The following is a 16,850-nucleotide window of genomic DNA, read 5'->3' as shown; positions in this document are numbered from 1 at the left end:
TACCAGAACACAGTCAAGTAATCAAGTAATTTAGAAGTACTACTCTCCTCTGTGTAGAGTTTGTGAAGTTCACTGATGGGAGCCTCAGGTGCAGTTAAGCAGCACAGATCTTCCAACATGACTTAAAGGCTGTTTGATATGCTGTTGTAAGAATAATGTAGCTTTTAAAGTGGAGTAATTTACCTCATCCTTCAGTGTGTCCACGTGTCAGCACCCACTGATGTGAAGTTGTGAAATGTTTGCCATGGCGAACCATTTGTGTATCAACAAATCTAACCAAGATCTTTGTACATATGTACTCTCTCTTCTGTATCACAGTCATGTGACTTACTTAAAAAAAAAACCAAACATTTCTTCTATAACAGGAATTCTGGACCCTTTTCTTGAAGGGAATGCTCCCTTCTCCCCCCCAAAAAAACAAACCCAGCAATGACATCTAATCTTGCCAGAGTAAAATTTGAAGTATTGTATGCTGTCTTCAATAAAACAGAGCCCAAAGGTCCTAGTCTCAAGTAAAATACAAGAGTGCAATCGCAGCCTGCAGTAAAATACTTTCAAATAAGATTACAGTATAATTTGGGTGGAAATATCCTTTCTCTTTAGAACTTTTAATGAAAGCAGATTAAAAGGAAGTCAGGTCTTTCTCATGTGCTTTGTAGAAACTACATTCATTGATCTTTGATACTTATTATATTGTTAGAAGTGGTTTAATAGTTTTAATCTAGATTATAATTGCAGATATGTATTTGAGGTGTGATCTGAGTGTGGCGGAAGCCTTCATTACAGAAGAAAAAAAACCCAACAAATAGCACTTTTGTAACTAAGGATTATTTGTTGGGAGAAAAAGTCCATGTGCCTGTACCACAGGACTGAGGTTGGTGCTGGTTATATAAAAACGTATCTAGTTCTTTTTAGTGTATTCTATTGGATTTCTTAAATAGGGAAAAGAGTGGATAACTATCATGGATAATGAAAAGCTAGCAAGAGCTTCTGATGATGAGAATGGGTAAGAAAAAATACTCCACTTTCAAATTCTTAAGTCTGAATATATAATTTATTATATAAGCAAAATACCAACAACAACTGTAGTTTGGGTTCCCTTCTTCCATCATGACTGCTTACGTAACAATTTCATCTCCTGGTAACATTAGGGTATGAATCAAAATAAGGCATTAAACCCACAGCCTGCACTCTTCAGCTATTGCTTCTGTGTACATGTATCTGGAATGAATCTTGGCTTAGCATCTGCCACATCAATATTTTATACCTCGAATTCCCACACTGTGCAATTTTAATATACATAATCTATATAATATTAATATAGTGAATTTGGAGATGACTGTGATACTCTGTACACAGAATTCAATGCACACAATTCAAAAGATGAAGTATAGCAATGCTGAAGATCACTTTTGGAAAAACCTCAGTTGAAGTTAGTTTTAATAAAATACAAAAATATCTATCAATCAGCAGAAGATCAATACATCTGCACTGGAAAAAGGGGACATTTGAGGAAAGGAATCCTCAATTAATCATGTTCCACTGTAAACATATCTATTACCATACAAATGCAGCTCGCTCTCGTAACATTCTGACACCAAAACGCTGCCATTCTCGCTGATATATCCATAGCTCCTGAGTTGTATCAAGACAGGCTAAAACTGCACCTCCTTTCCATGCAATTAAGCGGGGATCCATATCCTAAATTCAAAACACAGATCATACACAATCACTGGTGTAAATTTGCATAGTTCTCAAAACTTTTATCCTAATTTTTCCAACAGTATTGACCACTTGGAATCTCGGGGGTGAGGGGAGGAGAAAATAAGTTTTTCAAAATTACTCAGGAAAAAGTAATGAGATAAAAATATGGAAAGAATATTTAAGGGGTTTAGAAAAGTCACTTTTTTTTTTTAAGATGCCTTCTAGGCATGTCATGGAAATCCTGCCCTCAGCAATGGAAGCTCTGAAAAATACTCGTTTTGATTTCACAAATTTTGCCTGATTAATGCCAAATGAAAATTGCTCTTTTAATGCCATGATTTCTTTTACCTTAATAGTAATAAAAAACCCTAACACAATTTCTTGCTGAGCAGACAGGTTAACTTCACAGGCCAGTACTAAATGCTTCTTTAAGAATAGAGCCTTTAGCTAATAAACACTTCAGTGATGAATACTAGTAACACTGTTGCTATGCCTCCAACTTCCTGCCTATAATTGGAGAGTGCTATGTTATGAGGTGAAAGCTCTCCTACATCTCCTCAGATACGCAACTAATTGGTGGTTTTGAAAGAATATATATTTTTTTTCACCTTCTGAAGATTTCAACCAATCATCGTTTATTAACCATTTAGCTACCAGTTCACAGTATACCTTAGGTCTTGTGATGACTTCAACATTTTCAACGACTCTTCTAAAAGAAGGTGGCATTTTGTTGAGAATTCGGTGTTGAAGAAACTCTTGAGCTTTATGAAACATAAGGCCTCCTCCCACTACTAAGATGGAGCTGTACATCTTCTTTTTCGTATCATCAGATGCTGGAATGAATGGATACATAGAAATATATCTGTTTTTTAAAATTAATACAGCCTGTATTTGTATTATAAAGAATTTAGTGCAAGTCAAACCAGATAGCAAACACCGGTTTCTTTTAAAACTCTTTTTCTATTCCTTGAAGATTCCAAATGTCTAGCTCAAGAAACCTCAACAAAGATGCAAGTATAAGGAACAGTATAGCTACTCTAGAGATGATGCAAACTTAGGGACATGGGTGTTACTTTGGTAAAATATCAGAGTTACCATAAATCCACACTGACATGCATATTTTACAGAATTGGACAAATATAATTCTTACCACAGCAGTCAATACTATGAAGAATGGCTTTGTCAAGGCCTAAGGCTTTGCCTTCAAACTGAGAAATAGCGGTTTTCCTGGACATGTGTGCAGTTAAAGGTTCCTCTGAATCATTTCCAGATATCATACAATCACTCTGGGAAGATCCCAGTTCCACTTCTTGTGGGTAGATCCTCTCTGAAATGTCTGAGGCTTGGCCTCTCAAGTCTCCCTCAAACGCACCAGGCTTCGACATAGATTTTCTATCAGCTGTAGCTTTTGCAGACTTAAAAATGAGAAAACAAGTTGAACTATGAGAAAATGCAAAAATATCTTCAGCAGGTTACAGAACAATACAAAGACTTAAGTAAACACCACTGTACTTCTTGCCACCTTTTTGCACAGAAAGGCTAAGCATTGTATTATTTCATTTTAATCCTCGCTTTCAAAGTAAGGGTTTTACTTTGAACTCCATCAGATGTATCAGTGCCATAATATGAAGCCCTCTTGGACTCTGAAAATAAACAGTTCTAATTAAGGACTTGTCTAGACATCCATAATTCCTTACTCTAAACTTATTTTTTAATGCTTCTGGCCCAGATAACAAACTTTGGTTTCTGAGATGAGCTAACGAGTCCTGACTTTATTCCCCAATTAAATAATACTTAATGAAAAATAAATGAGCATTCACACACCTGCTCCTGCTTACTTTGTGTGGCTAGTAGATAATGTTCATCATGAGGATCCTCAGGGTCACCTTGTGACCTGTGTTGCAAAGTTGTCATTTTTTGTCCAACAATTCCAAAAGTCGCTGGATAAAACAGAGCCATTGGAGCCTGAAGAATGAGATTTGACATGGTTTTACTACATGGGTTTGGGGTTTTTTTGGTATTTACTATAAAAAAAGAAAAAGCTTGTTCTATTTTTCTCACAATGGAAAATTAAATACACATGTTTTTCAAATAGTTTTGTAAAAGGCTAAACCGTCTTCAGCTTTGTATAATTAAAAGTACCCCAAAACATACAATTGTACACATACATAGGTGTTCTGGCATTGTATGATAAATAAGTATTCAAATGCAGTTTGTTAAAAAATTAGAAAATTCAATGGTGAGGTGAAAAACTTGCAAAATTAGCATTCGTTCCTTGCCCTTGCAGGATAAATATCATCATATTTAGTTGAAGCTACAACCATTCTGGCTAAAGCTAGTTAGGAAGCCTTGCGCATCCACTAGTGCTGCATTAGGTTCATTCACACATATAGGAACTAAGTTTAAAACTATCAACAAGCATATATTAAGAACAATCTATAAATCATGTGGGCTTTGTAGCACTGGACTGATACGAAATAAGGCCCTGAGCCTGAATGCTGAATATAATTCTTGTAATTAAAAAAAAAAAAAAAAAAAAAAATCACCTGTAATTTTTCATCTCCTAATCGGAACTGGTATAATAAAGCTGGAGAATCTGGATGACGAATTTGGAACTCATGGTCTTGCAATCCAGAAATATCCTAAGGTCAAAAACAATGTAAAAAAATTTGTATCTTTTATATCTCTCTATCAAGCTGCATGATCTATTTAAACTGTAGGAAACAACAAAAAGTAACAAAACTCTTCAGACAGTGAATTTCATTTACCTATTCTTGACCTCTTTTTAAAGCCTTTTCTTTGTAGCACAGTCTGCCAAAACAGCTGTCTATGTGCCTAAGCCTCTAAAACGAGGGTTTGTGCAGAAAGAAGAGACCTGCTGGCAGATCTTACAAAACTGGAGTTGAAAAACAGCAAATAGGCAGCTACTATCAGATTCTTTCAGTAATAAGAACAAAGAAACTACCTTTCTAAGAGTTGGGATGCTTTCAACTAGATGAAAAATAAAACAAGTTACAAATACTTAAAGTCTAAAGCTTCTCCAGCTTTTGCCAGTATTCTACTGAGTAAAATACTACATTTTATTCCATTTACAAGCAATTGTAGACTCGCAAAAGGGTTCCCCAGAGTAGTATTCTGTAAAGGAAAAAAAAAAAAAAATACTTGGAGAATATACCATTTTCCCTTCTCACCTGGTCTAGATGACAAAATGTCTCCTTTAAGTGCTGAAGCAGCAGGCAATCCAACTTATTAGTTAACTGACAGTCTCTGTATGGGAATCCTGCTCGTTGCATAAGCCAATAAAAACACCTCGATACGTCAGATCCTCCATATGCAAGGCACAGTCTAAAGCACAGAGAAGAAAAGGATTATTTTATTAATTTGCTGAAATACTGGCCTTTTACAGTGGCATACATAGGAATACAAGCAACATTTTAGACATGCTGGGATCATGACCTCCATGTAGTTTGCAGAGCACAGTATCAGTTCTGCCTGTTTTCTTCTTTTAAAGATGTCAGAATTCTTTAAGCTTCATACCGTAACATGATGACCCTGTCATGCAGCTCACAGTAAAAAAACACTTGTATTTGTAAAGACAAAAAATTCTTGTTTTTAAAGTCAAATCTTTGGTAAGCAACTATATACATGCTTATAATAATTCTGCATATTAAAAGATACCTGGTGTTGCGATGGGAAACACCATCTTCTACACAGCAAACACTTGTCTTCTGATCTCCCACATCGACTATACACGCGCTGCTTAAACCACTTCCAAAAGTAGCACAGACAGACTCCTGGTGTACAATAATTCCTAGCAGTATGGGAAAAAAATATATCCAATTTATGCCAAGCTCCAGAGCCATGCTGCTGACATTTAAAGGACATCTTAATGTCTTTTAAAACCTACTAATAGCCTGACTCTGCACTGAAAGTGTGTATATTTAGTGAAGATGGGGTGGGGGGCACTTATAGCTTTTTTGTTGGATAGGCCTTCAAAGTCCTGAGAAAAGCTGAGAGTGGGTGGATGCCTATATTCAAATGTTCTTATTTTTTGCAAGTTTCAAGATACTGCCTCCCGACTTTACTTGTTTTGCTAACTGGTATTGCAGGGTCTTGGTTATCAGATGGACATGAAGCATTTTCCTAATTTTTTCTAGTTTTAATCAAGTATCATTAGCATTTTAGATATGTTCTTTAAATAGTTATAAAACAAGGTCCAATTTCACTGTCTGCTTTCCTTTCAATCCACCTTTAACTCTGTAAAAGAGTACGTTTGTATTTGTATCGCCCATACTTAAACCTGAGAAGGCTTCAGTCTGTCCTTCTAGCCAACGAAGGAAAAGAATAGCTCAATTCAGCTGCGCTTTGTAGACAAAAACTAAGTAGAATTAGTGTTTTAAAGGGAAATGTTTTTAAATAGATTAAGAGAATTTAGTTATGCTGTATAATTAGTTCAGCTCTTCACCAAATTATTATTTAGGAAATGGCACTCTGAAGAGTTATTAATGATACTGTCTGATTTTCACTTTCATGTATCAGATGAATATGAAGCTTTGTATTTTTTTCTTAGTATTCTTCCTGTTCCTCTGAAGTTGACACATTTCAACTGCAAATTCTTCTATCCTAGTGCCAGTACATCTTTACATAGTAGTATTATTAGGTACTGTTCACAGTACTTCTATGTAAAAACTGAGGAGGAATCAAAGTATGATTTAGAACCATTCTGATCAAAAACTAACAGCCAATATGTCTTGTTCATTTTAACACAATGAAACAAATCAAATATATATATGCGCATGTGAACAAAATTTAGATCTCGTGAGATCAGTCTCTCTTTTTGCAGTGTTTATTTACCACCTACTTAATTCTTTCAGATGGGAAGCAATAATATCTAAGCACATGTTCTGCTGAGAGTAATACTGGGGGACTGTTTGTATTTCGTACTGATTAAGTATTAAACAACAGCAGTATTAATCTCCAATGTCTTACAATTAACTTACTGTTTGACTAGTCTCCATCATTTACCATATTATTCTCGTCCACTTTTTAAGCCTCTTTCCTTGCATACCTAATACAAAAAAGGACTTTGCAGCACCAAAGGTACTACTACTCTGATTATTTCAAATTAAGTATGCTCCATATGGTTGGGTTACAGTGCCTTCCGGAATGACTTGCTGTGTTTTCTCTAAATGTGAAATGAGAGAAAGATGGCTAAGACTACAGCAGTTCTTTCCAGCAGACTAGCCAGAAACTTCCAGCAGTTTAACTGAAAGGAAACTGCATTACTCTTTTTCATCAGAGGGTTTTCCAGTCTAAAAATAAATATGCAGAAGAAGCTAACAATTACTTGGTTATTTTTTAAAAATTGTATTGCTCTTCTATATTTAGTGTATGCACTTAAGCAACTCTGAAACCTCCTATTATGTCATCCTGTAGAGAAGACAGTAGCAGCATCTTACATTGCATACTTTTGTTTTGAAGTCTAAGAATCTTAATACTCTGTGGAGTTAACATTGTGCATTTTAGAAATACTTGAGAAATTAAGACTGTTGCTACTTTTATCTCAGCTGAAGTGAGAAGCCAGCGGTTGGAATACCTAATAGCAAACCAAGAAACTTGTTTCAATGCTAGCCAACCATTCTGCCCCATTAAAAGAGACATCAGTTACAGGAATAGCACAAGACGAAAGGTGCTAGTCCCAGCCAAACTGGGACTGATGTGCAAAAATGTGCCTTAAAGGTTAAAAAATGAAAAAAATCTTTACGCTATTAATCATTAAGTGCTTGCTTATGTATGGTTTTACCTGAGAAGCCCATCTTCATTAGGATCATATTTACCAGTTCTTTCACATGTTGTTTATTATAGATGTCTGGAATTAGTAAAATGCATCTGTAGTACTGAAGATAAGAACAGTAAATTAAAGCCAGCTCTCAAATTAAATTTCTTTACATTCTTGAATACCTGATGCTAAGGAAGAAAGCATAATATACAAGTTATTAAAAGAAGCAAAATTATGGAAAGGGGGAAGGGTTTTAATAGTTTAAAGAATTAGTTCAGAGTAAGTAAGTACCAAGTTAAGAGTTGATAGGTCACTAAAATGTTTAAAAGTACAACAGATATGAGAAAAACACCTACTTGGCAAAGAGAAGAAATTATGCAAGTATTAGGCACCCATTCCTCAGCTGCCTCCTTTTCAGTCAATAAAAAAAAAATCCCAAACAGACTAAGACTGAAATTCTATAATGGGATTTCCAAACCTCCGTGGTAGAAGTTCTAGTAACAATTTTTGTCTTAAAGACATGCACAAAATTCCAAATGAAGTCTTACAAACCATGCTCACCAGCAGAAAGAATTTATTCTTTAAGAAAACCACCGGTAAGAGGCTAACAATAACAGCAGGTTGCTTCTCTTTTATAGTAACGTTTACAGACGTGGATACAGCCCACAATAACGTGCTCACAGCTCACCTTCAAGTCTTTCAATGGTATTTCCAGATATTTTTGTATTGCATGTGACCATATAACTTCAAGGTCTGCTAATACCGCAGTGAGGGAGCCACCAGGTCCTGTGTGGAGATTCAGCTGCCCTCTTCTAATAGGCCAATGTATATTATAAGAATCTAGCGGATTAATATACAGTGCCTGAAAATAAGAGACAATGTTCTATGCATTGTTTTTCCCAAAATATTAGTACACTGTTTTTCCTAAAAGATGAGTAACAAATACTAGAAAAATATTTCAGAAGCAGATACAAGACGTACAGCAGCACTCAGACCGATGTGGCAGCAATACAGGGGATTTCTTTTTAACAGGGCTTGATTATAAAGCATTAAAATAAAAAAGACATTAAGTACATGGTTTAAATTGTTTGAATTTTCATATCCGTGGACATCTACTATGAACACAACAGTATATTTGTATATTTTTCCATTATCTCAAATTAGTAACTAAAATAATTTAAAGATTCTTTGAAGCTCATGAATACCTAATTACTCAGCAGTGATTCCATGTACTGATCCTTTTATCAATTTCTTGCCTTTTCTCTGAATTATACCACATGGGCAAAGTTCTCACCTAGTCCCTGCAGAAACACTGATTATTAGCAGCAAAGGATCAAGGTTACTTGATAGGCAAATGGGGGAAACCGTCTGGTCTTGCTGAATGATACTAAACATTCAGTTAGTCCATACTAAAGCTTCTCATGTATTGCTTGACTAAATTTATATGCCTTTCAACATATACTAACATATAGAAAACTGCTACTGATTACATAGCCGCATTAAAATGTAGTACTAAGTCTCATTTCAGCAGGAAATTGAATCTTACCTCTTCTCCTACCAAAAATTCAGGATGATTTGATGTGTTTGTCCACTTGGCCCCTGAGCTGTGATCTAAAATAGCTGGCCGCATCTGTCTGTTGTATGACCTGGCCTGAAATGTAATCAAAGCAAATGCTGTTGATATTTTACCAGTTTTTATGCGTGAAAGAAAAAAGAACCACCCCACCCCCCTTGGAGAACCATTTTAAATCTTCATTTTCTCAGATCTTCAGAGTTAGGTCACACAATAGCACTATCTATATTTGCTGTATAAAGGATATCTATTCTTCACCACTAAAATATAGCATCACACCAAATGACTAGATGAATGAACAATTTAATAAAATCTTAAGAATGAGTTACCTGGTCAGGTGACACTGGTATACGCCTTGCGCCATTTGACATCTTTTTGGACCATATTGCTTGGTCCACCATTTTAAGGCCATTTTGTCTCTGCTCAGTACTTTCAGGTTTCTAAACAAAACCCAAAAATATGCAACATAAATAATACTTACTTTCTAACTACATGTTTGTATGCTGGTAATACTGAAGCTATTATTAAACAACAGCTTGATAGACCGTAGAAAGGACAGAAGGTTTGCGCGTTGTACAAGGAATATGCGCTTATTTTTAAAGAAACTCTTTTTTGTATTAGAGTTCCCAACACCTATTTGTCTAGCTCAACTTGAATCTTTTAACTGATTGCAATGGCTGCTGGTCTTCAGAGTGATGAGCTCAGGACATTATCTATTTAACTACAGAAATATTAAGCAGGAGCAAAAATGTTTAAATAGATCTCAATTATTTAAAGGTGAGGTTTAATATTAGAGACATTAATTTGATTAATGATTTTTTGTAGAGATTCAAAATATGACTAAGATCACTACATATATTTTTTGAGCAGGTTAGACTAAAATTACTGGCTACGACACCCAAGTTACAAGCCAACTTGTAACCAACGCATTCACAAATGGAGCAGTCCAATTCTAGTTCTACAGCTGTCATTCTATAACCAGAAATACTGTGTGTGATATCAGATCACAGAGCAATCAGTGAGTACAAACCCTCTACCTATCCATTTATTAGATTTAGTTCATTGCAAACAAATCAAATAAAGCCCTAACACAGACTGGTGTAAATCCACTGACTTCAGTAAGGTGGCATCTACAGCACGTTATAAGGGGAAAAGTTTGTCTTAAGAGGTATTCTTCTCCGGAAAAACATAACGCACGAGGGGAAGACACACATTACACAACTAAGAGGTGCAAGAGAAGCACGTAGTTAAAACACGCGTTTTAGCCAGTTCGGAGGCAGCGGTGCGCGGCCCGCCTTACGTTGAGCCCGTCCCTCAGGAGCCAGCTGTCTCGGTAGGCCGCCTGCCCCTGCTGCTTGTGCCGCCGCGCGATGACATGGGGAATGCCCACGGGCAGCGTGTCCGTGGCCCTCCCGAGGCGCAGAGTCGTCGAGCCGGGGTGTATCACCACGATGAAGTTGCTCTGTATTTGCTGAAAGCACCACAAGGCGCACGGCCGTAAGCCGCCGTCCCCGCGCCCGGGCCTTTAAAAGGCCGAGCCCGCCCCCTCCCCGCCGCCCCAGCGCAGCCGCTCGGCCGGCGGGAAGGGAGCGCCGCCCTGAGGAGCCGCCGCCACCGCGGCCCTGCCCCTCACCGCTCCCCGGGCGGCCCGGCCCGGCCGGGCCTCACCTCCTGCAGGGACTCGGGCACGGCGGCGGGCACGATGGGCCGCTTGACGCCGCGCTGTTCGCGCTCCCGGTCGCGCTCCTTGTCCTTGCCGTTCTCCGCCTCGCCCTTCTCCGCCTGGGTCATGCTCCCCGCCGCGCCGGCGGCGCCCGGCCGCCAGGCGGAAGCCGCTCCTGCGAGGGCCGAGCGGCGCCCAGCCCGGCGTTCGCGCGGGGCGGAAGCGGGCGGGCCCGCGCCCGGCGCCGCCCCTCAGGCAGGTGCCGCGGGGGCGCTCAGCCGGACGGGGCTCGCCGGCCCCCGGCCGCCTCGGCTCGGCTCGGCTGGCAGCGCGGTGCGGGCAGGCCGCGGCTGCGCCGAGGGACGGCCTCGGCCTCCGGGCTGAGGGGAGGAGCAGCGGTAAGGAGGGAGCCCGGGGAGACCGCCGCCGCTCCGGGCTGCGGGGGGTCTGACCTAGCGGCGGCCAAACCCTGTCAGCTGGGCCGTTGCTGCTGGAGGAAGGGTAATACAGTCCTCCCAACAACTTAAAAGATTACTGTCTATGAAAATATCGTAGTGCAGCTGGTACACGTGTGATATACACCTGTGAAGAACTAACGCTGACCTACCTACCCGTACACACCTGATCTGCGGGCGGGAAGCGCCTTTAGGAAGATGTGCCGCTTGGGTGGCGCTGAGGGAGGTACGCTTATTACACCGACGGCTGCTCTTCGTTACACAGCAAGTTGACAAGACAGAAACTTTGTGTTGGGTACCCGTAGCAAGAGCAGGAACGACCGGAGGGGGCGATTTCACCACCAGTAGCTGGCAAGGCCAGCTAATTCGTAGATGCTTATGTTAACCAAGAGGCATCGCTGGATGTTACAATTTCCTGCTAAAGAGACTATTAATTAGAGAAGTTTAAGTAAAAAAACTTGCAGTGGCACCTTGTAGAAGATAATTCAATCCGGATTCTTGGCAGCTAAGTTTTCTCAAATAGGCACAGCCCTCTCCAAGTGAACAAAAAAAACCCTAAACCCCAAACAAAACCGAAGAAAACAATAAGAAACTCCCATCCTGAAATGGAGTAAATTAGTTACTGTTTGAAAGAAAGTAACTCTTCTGTGTTATTACTCTGTATTTGAGTTCACTACCTTTTCTTCCTGTAATAAAAACAAAGCCTAATTTTATTGAAAAGAAGTCTTACCAACATTTGTACAGCAAATAGGCTTACACATTTCAGTAAGTTTATAACGGAGAAGGAAGTTGTTTCAAGAGGTGCTTATAAAACAGGCATGTTATAAAACCCATTATGGGCCTTAAGGAAGCGAGTTTGTAAAAGGCAAAGATTGTAAAACAAAGGAATTTGTAAGTTGCATTTTAAAAGTGTTTTTAGAGTATCATTACCATTGTAAAAATACAACAAGGTACAGAACCTTAGTACTGACAAAGATAGAGTAAATACAAAACCTATTAGGAAGCACTGCTTTAAGTTTGACTCTTGAGGGACCTTCTGTATCGAATATAAATTTGTTCTTCCTCATTTGAACAGAAAAGGGCTTACTGTACTTCAGACAGATTTTTTTTCCTAAAAATGATGAGAAAGTCAACCTTGTGACAAGCCAAATATAATTTACTAATTACTCTGCAACTACAGTAAAATGCTCAGAAACTATACAAAGACTTTAGACAGTAAACATGTATTTAATGAAACTGCAGTTCAGTTACACCGGATCCTTGAAGAAGGAGTTCCCAGTACAACTTCATTAATCTGCTTATATCACAGAACAGTTTCCAGTTAGATATACACATTCACAACATTCAAACTCATTTGGTCCACCACTAAACTCTTCTTCTCTTTCATCTTGCGAATGTGTATGCTCTTCTGCCTGCCTCTTCAGCAGGTGTTTACCTAAAAGATAAAGTAATTACAGTACACAAGACAACAGTATAGTACAGTACACAAAACAACAAGGCCTTGCTTTGCAAGATAAAATTATGTAAGTAACAATTTTAAAATAAAATTGTTTTTAATTTAGCTAAATGGGACATTCTAAAGGCTCGCAAACTTATTCCTGGGTAGATTACACATTGCCATTATTATCCAAAAGCCCTTCCCACAGCCTTTGCTGGCCTCATGTCTACTTGAAAAGAAAAAAAACATCCAAATGAAAAAAAAAAAAACCCATGGGAAGAACCTTATCTTTTTTCTAGGGAACTGAAATACTGGTATATGTGCTTTTTGGAATATGAACTTTTTCCTACAAGATTTACAGGTATTAACCACCTGCATGTGGTTTTTGTTATGGTAACAATGGGGAGTGATTCATGAAAAAGAAAAAGGATCATTTACTTAAGTCTTAAAGTAAACTAAACCATACTATATATACATTCAGTGTTAGATGAAACTCTCACCAGCCAAACTAATTAATAAAACAGAATTAAAGTTCAGGCAGCTGTAAGAAATTTAAAGATCAGGGCTTTTTTAATGGTTTTTGCTCACTCCTAAGCAATTCCAATTTTTATGCTGTAGTAGAATTCAAGATTTGCATAGCTGTATCACCATAACAGGAAAAAAAAAGATTTTTACTAATAGTCTTTTAACAACTTTATTAATTGTCCTTCTTTTCTATTGATAAGTATGTGCTTTAAACAAAACCCCCTCACATGTCACATGATAACTATTACAAATGCAAACAAACTTTCAGTGATTACTGATCTGGATAGGACTTTAAATTAGCAGCCAAAAAAGAGGAAAAGTTCTAAATCGTTTTTTTATCAGCTGTGTTCAAAAATCTTTGCTACACTTTGTATATCCAATTCTATGCAATTAAAAGTAGAAACTCACCGTTTCTGAGCCAAAACCTTTTAACGCCCCCCCTCTCTTTTTTCCCCCTTTACTGAAAATATCTAACCGCTTTGATTCTCTTCCTGTTTTGGTAACTTTTGCAAAAGGAGGACAAAACACTCCATTCTACCTTAACCTTCAATTATCACAGTTACTTAAAAAAACAAAAAAAAAAGTTCAAAGCAGGATACAGCAGATTTGGAATTACCTTCCTCATCCACCTCCAGCCATTGGTGGTGGACTGGGGCCTCCACCCCAGTGATTTATTCGACCCATCCTACGGCGAGGATGTGCTGGAGGCCTGACAAGAAAGTAAGGAAAACAACATCTATTCAATCAGCATTAAATTGTTAAATGTAAAACAGTCCTGCAAAAAAGTTAGGCAAACCATTAAGAACAAAGAAACACAGTAACTATAGTGTTTATAGAGATGATATCCCTGTAACAGCGTTTTGCTTTATCTGTAGGTAATCTAATACATGAAATGACTGATTTAATGTAAATCAAATGCTGAGTATAAGCAATCCTAACAAAAGAATTTCAGCAAAGATGCATATTATCTATTAGGCAGGTCTGAAAAATTGTTTCAGTGAGAATTAGACTATACTGTTACTACAGCTATCCAAAGCTATGTATTGTTGTTACCAGTGAGTTTCAGACAAAATACTGCAGTGTCCTGGTTTCAGCTGCAATAGAGTTGATTTTTCTTCCCAGTAGCTGGTATAGTGCTGTATTTTGGATATAGTATGAGAATAACGTTGGTAACACACTGATGTTTTAGTTGTTGCTAAGTAGCGCTTACACTCCTCAAGGACTTTCCAGCTTCCCATGCTCTGCCAGGTGCACAAGAAGCTGGGAGGGGGCACAGCCAGGGGGGCTGACCCAGACTTGCCAAAGGGCTATGCCATACCGTATGGCGTCATGCCCAGTATATAAACTGGGGGAGTTGGCTGGGGGGCAGCGATCCCTGCTCGGGGACGTGCTGGGCATCGCTCAACAATTGTATAGTGTATCACTCGCTTTGTATATTATTATTGTATTATTATATTATTATTACTACTACTATTCTATTTAATTTCACTTCAATTATTAAACTGTTCTTATCTCAACCCACGAGTTTTCCGACTTTCACCCTTCCAATTCTCTCCCCCATCCCACTGGGGTGGGGGGAGTGAGCGAGCAGCTGCGTGGTGCTTAGTTGCTGGCTGGGGTGAAACCACGACATGCAGACAAACAACACTTTAGTTTTCTTGCATGACCCAATTCAGTGCAAATGACAACTGTAATCCGAATACGTTATGCCATTTTGCTAAGATAGGAAAAAAATCAGAAATAGTGTGAATATGAAAAAATACCCTCTTCCATCGCTGTATCCTGAATAGGAGGAAGATGTGTAGCCACCTCTTCTCAAATCTGGTTGAATAATGCTCTGGAAACTGAAAAATAAAACAGAGGAGTTAGGTGAACTGATTGCTAGATATAGTTTCTGAATCTTTGGATTGCAAGATAAGAAATGGCCTGAAAAACAGTAAGTGGAGCTCAGGAATGAACAGTGTATCTTCTCAAGATTATTGTTGTTTAATAAATCCTGGCAACTTTTCTCCTATATACAAACATAAAATCTGAAGTAATTCCAAATTACAGTAAGGCTCAAACTAGAAAATCTATTTTTTCTGGTAAATAAAGTGCAAGAAATGCATAAAGTATAAACCTGGAACTGAAATAATGAAGGACTGTTGAATACATCAAAAGAACTTTTTGTGTCTTAACTGGCTTTGATCTGGGGCCATACATTTGTGATTACTGCTGGGTGATTATTTTATATAGCCAGAATCTATTGTCACCAGTAGAAATTCTCCAAATATTTCAATTATTTGATCAGCTGTTAGAAGCTAGCTGTTTAACTTAAGTATATGCTTTTTCTTTTTGCGGTATTAAAATGGAGGAAATGTAAGAAAACTCATTTGAGCTGCCAGTAAGTTAGCATTGCTGTGCATACACTTTTCTTTTTATTAAATATATTACAGTGCTTAATAAGCGAAGCCACACAGTCATAGTAAAACATTCACATATGTTTTGGGGACAGTAGATATGGAATGCTAAAGAGTAAATCTAACATTTTTATTGTTCTGTTACTGATAGCACTGGGTAGCTTCTACTATGACGAATCTAAACTAAAGCTCATCAAAAGAATTAACTTCTACTTACAACAGAACCACAAAATCTGCTATCGACCAGAAGAAATCTGTTATAGATGACAAACGCCAAGGAGCCCGACTCTGGTTATCCAAAACTTGTCCTGTAACATATCAAGACATCCAGCAATGTTTAGTATGTGACGCTGTGCAGTATATTACGCAAAAACATATCTGCTGAGTCTAAAATTTGGGAACAGGATGGAGAAACTACACTCCATGGGCAATGGCAGCAAGTTTCATTCCCTGCGAGGGTATCGTCCCAGTGCTTGGAATAATCGGGTGGCCGCCACCGAACAGACAGGGACAGGCTGTCCCGGGAAACCTACACAAAACCTCCCGTACAGTCTCTGCTTCCCTCTGTGTGGCTAAGCTGCTTCTCCCTTACGCTCCCGATGTATGCAGAACGCGCTGCGACTTTTCGAAGTCCTTAAAAACTGCTCAGAAGCACGTAACGCTCAAACCCAGGCCGCGGAGAAGCGCGGAGACGCGGGGTGGATGCGGTAGCGACGCTGGCAGCGGCCGAGACGTGCCGGCCTCTCCCGGGCCGCGGGCCCGATGCTCCCCCGGCCGGCCCCCGCTCGCTGCCCCGCCTCCAGCCTGTGCCCCGCCGCCCCACTGAGGGGAACAGGCGGGACCCCCTCCCTCCCGCCGCCCCTCACCGTTGGAGATGTACACCATCGCGGCGGGCCGCGGGCGCTGCCCCGTCCCCTGCCCTCCGCCCCGCTGCGCCTGCGCGGGCGGCAGGCGCATGCCCAGAAGGGGCCGCTGAAGGCCGCGCCCTGCCCTGGTGCGGGCTCCTCGCTTCCGGCTGACGGGGCTGAGGGGAAGGGGGCGGGGGCGGCGGGGGCGGCGGCGGCGGTGGCGGGCGGTGCTATACAGTGCCGCGCTATACAGTGCCGCACGGCTGTGGCGGCCCTGGTCTTCGTGGTTCCCTTGCCACAGTAATCGTAGCAGCACGCAGCCGCCTCTTAACTGGGGGTCCCGCCCTCAGCAGCCCAGCCGCGGGGCCGGCCGGCCTGGGGCGGGCGGTGCTCGGGGGGGCGTCTCCTCCCTCAGAGCGGGCGGCTCGGCTCGGGTTCACTCCTGAGGTGTATTTGGTATTGTAGT

The 16,850-nt window shown here is 40.0% G+C and overlaps 2 protein-coding genes across 2 annotated transcripts; both read right to left on the bottom strand.

Annotated features, from left to right (window-relative positions):
• Positions 1 to 1,080: 1,080 nt before the first annotated feature.
• On the bottom strand, positions 1,081 to 10,912 carry ACTR8 (actin related protein 8). The gene is made up of 13 exons (XM_082322265.1): positions 10,725 to 10,912; positions 10,357 to 10,527; positions 9,386 to 9,496; positions 9,030 to 9,134; positions 8,172 to 8,345; positions 7,508 to 7,601; positions 5,383 to 5,515; positions 4,896 to 5,049; positions 4,251 to 4,346; positions 3,529 to 3,669; positions 2,855 to 3,119; positions 2,374 to 2,537; positions 1,081 to 1,701 (listed from the first exon to the last, which is right to left on the bottom strand). Exons 1-13 carry the CDS (start codon positions 10,845 to 10,847, stop codon positions 1,558 to 1,560), a joined length of 1,875 nt encoding a protein of 624 aa, XP_082178391.1. The 5' UTR covers positions 10,848 to 10,912; the 3' UTR covers positions 1,081 to 1,557.
• Positions 10,913 to 12,381: 1,469 nt separating this feature from the next.
• Positions 12,382 to 16,493, bottom strand: SELENOK (selenoprotein K; the record flags this gene model as incomplete). The annotated part of the gene is made up of 5 exons (XM_082322266.1): positions 12,382 to 12,609; positions 13,754 to 13,846; positions 14,901 to 14,981; positions 15,754 to 15,844; positions 16,403 to 16,493. 4 exons carry the CDS (start codon positions 16,491 to 16,493, stop codon positions 13,759 to 13,761), a joined length of 351 nt encoding a protein of 116 aa, XP_082178392.1. The 3' UTR covers positions 12,382 to 12,609; positions 13,754 to 13,758.
• Positions 16,494 to 16,850: the final 357 nt, after the last annotated feature.

Source organism: Platalea leucorodia (genome assembly GCF_965183815.1).
Source record: "Platalea leucorodia genome assembly, chromosome: 9".
Classification (NCBI taxonomy): domain Eukaryota; kingdom Metazoa; phylum Chordata; class Aves; order Pelecaniformes; family Threskiornithidae; genus Platalea; species Platalea leucorodia.
Note: the sequence above shows the minus strand (reverse complement) of the source record. Positions and strands in the feature narration are given on the sequence as shown.

What these genes read in the sequence shown, in the direction of transcription:
- ACTR8 (XM_082322265.1), bottom strand. Translation starts at nt 10,847, where the DNA reads ATGACCCAGGCGGAGAAGGGCGAGGCGGAGAACGGCAAGGACAAGGAG. An exon ending in TCCTGAGGGACGGGCTCAAC is followed by an intron (nt 9,497 to 10,356) that starts GTAAGGCGGGCC and finishes GGTTTTGTTTAG; the next exon opens with AAACCTGAAAGTACTGAGCA. An exon ending in TAGGAGATGAAAAATTACAG is followed by an intron (nt 3,670 to 4,250) that starts GTGATTTTTTTT and finishes CTCATTCTTCAG; the next exon opens with GCTCCAATGGCTCTGTTTTA.